This window comes from Brachionichthys hirsutus, chromosome 11 (genome assembly GCF_040956055.1).
Source record: "Brachionichthys hirsutus isolate HB-005 chromosome 11, CSIRO-AGI_Bhir_v1, whole genome shotgun sequence".
Taxonomy (NCBI): Eukaryota; Metazoa; Chordata; class Actinopteri; order Lophiiformes; family Brachionichthyidae; genus Brachionichthys; species Brachionichthys hirsutus.
The window spans coordinates 14,188,602-14,190,842 of NC_090907.1; the positions used below are offsets into that span (position 1 = coordinate 14,188,602).

General features: G+C 50.8%; 1 protein-coding gene across 1 annotated transcript; it reads left to right on the forward strand.

Moving 5' to 3' along the window:
• Positions 1–1,316: 1,316 nt before the first annotated feature.
• Positions 1,317–1,973, forward strand: LOC137901197 (spidroin-1-like). The gene has a single exon (XM_068745205.1). It carries the CDS (start codon positions 1,317–1,319, stop codon positions 1,971–1,973), a length of 657 nt encoding a protein of 218 aa, XP_068601306.1.
• Positions 1,974–2,241: the final 268 nt, after the last annotated feature.

Here is a 2,241-nt window from a genome sequence, read left to right on the forward strand (position 1 = left end):
TACACACACTCCATGTACTAGCCTCAGTAACACACGCGTTACTGAGGCTAGTATACACACTCCATGTACTAGCCTCAGTAACACACGCGTTACTGAGGCTAGTATACACACTCCATGTACTAGCCTCAGTAACACACGCGTTACTGAGGCTAGTATACACACTCCATGTACTAGCCTCAGTAACACACGCGTTACTGAGGCTAGTATACACACTCCATGTACTAGCCTCAGTAACACACGCGTTACTGAGGCTAGTATACACACTCCATGTACTAGCCTCAGTAACACACGCGTTACTGAGGCTAGTATACACACTCCATGTACTAGCCTCAGTAACACACGCGTTACTGAGGCTAGTACACACACTCCATGTACTAGCCTCAGTAACACACGCGTTACTGAGGCTAGTACATACACTCCATGTACTAGCCTCAGTAACACACGCGTTACTGAGGCTAGTATACACACTCCATGTACTAGCCTCAGTAACACACGCGTTACTGAGGCTAGTATACACACTCCATGTACTAGCCTCAGTAACACACGCGTTACTGAGGCTAGTACATACACTCCATGTACTAGCCTCAGTAACACACGCGTTACTGAGGCTAGTACACACACTCCATGTACTAGCCTCAGTAACACACGCGTTACTGAGGCTAGTACATACACTCCATGTACTAGCCTCAGTAACACACGCGTTACTGAGGCTAGTACATACACTCCATGTACTAGCCTCAGTAACACACGCGTTACTGAGGCTAGTACATACACTCCATGTACTAGCCTCAGTAACACACACGTTACTGAGGCTAGTATACACACTCCATGTACTAGCCTCAGTAACACACGCGTTACTGAGGCTAGTATACACACTCCATGTACTAGCCTCAGTAACACACGCGTTACTGAGGCTAGTATATACACTCCATGTACTAGCCTCAGTAACACACGCGTTACTGAGGCTAGTACATACACTCCATGTACTAGCCTCAGTAACACACGCGTTACTGAGGCTAGTACATACACTCCATGTACTAGCCTCAGTAACACACGCGTTACTGAGGCTAGTACATACACTCCATGTACTAGCCTCAGTAACACACACGTTACTGAGGCTAGTATACACACTCCATGTACTAGCCTCAGTAACACACGCGTTACTGAGGCTAGTACATGGAGTGTATTTGTTTAGTGACTGGCCGCTGAATACACCTTAAAGCTGAGACTTTAACATCAATTAATGAAACAACCAACAATTAATTTAAACAACATCAAGCAATGCAAATGAAGCCTCCCTTTCACAGTGGGGCAGTATGGGGCAGTATGGGGCAGTATGGGGCAGTATGGGGGAGTATGGGGCAGAATCGGGCAGTATCGGGCAGTATGGGGCAGTATGGGACAGTATCGGGCAGTATCGGGCAGTATCGGGCAGTATCGGGCAGTATGGGGCAGTATGGGGGAGTATGGGGCAGTATGGGGCAGTATGGGGCAGTATGGGGCAGTATGAGGGAGTATGGGGCAGTATGGGGGAGTATGGGGGAGTATGGGGCAGTATGGGGCAGTATGGGGCAGTATGGGGGAGTATGGGGCAGTATGGGGCAGTATGGGGCAGTATGGGGGAGTATGGGGCAGTATCGGGGAGTATGGGGCAGTATGGGGCAGTATGGGGGAGTATGGGGCAGTATCGGGCAGTATGGGGCAGTATGGGACAGTATCGGGCAGTATCGGGCAGTATCGGGCAGTATCGGGCAGTATGGGGCAGTATGGGGGAGTATGGGGCAGTATGGGGCAGTATGGGACAGTATCGGGCAGTATCGGGCAGTATCGGGCAGTATCGGGCAGTATGGGGCAGTATGGGGGCGTATGGGGGAGTATGGGGCAGTATGGGGCAGTATGGGGGAGTATGGGGGCGTATGGGGGAGTATGGGGCAGTATGGGGCAGTATGGGGGAGTATGTGTGTCTTTGTTAACCAGGTTTATCATGGACAGGGACAGTGCACACACACACACACACACACACACACACACAGTCTCTGCTCTCTCCTACCCGGTCGTTGAGCAGGACCTTTTTGGTTCACATTTTCCTCTTTGTCCTTCCTCTCTATTCCCTCGCTCTGCCTATCCTCTGCCTGTCCTCTGCCTGTCCTCTGTCTGTCCTCTGCCTGTCCTCTGTCTGTCCTCTGCCTGTCCTCTGCCTGTCCTCTGTCTGTCCTCAGTCTGTCCTCTGTCTGTCCTCTG

Excerpts from the sequence above, each read along its gene's own strand:
- LOC137901197 (XM_068745205.1), top strand. The coding sequence starts at position 1,317 with ATGGGGCAGTATGGGGCAGTATGGGGCAGTATGGGGGAGTATGGGGCA.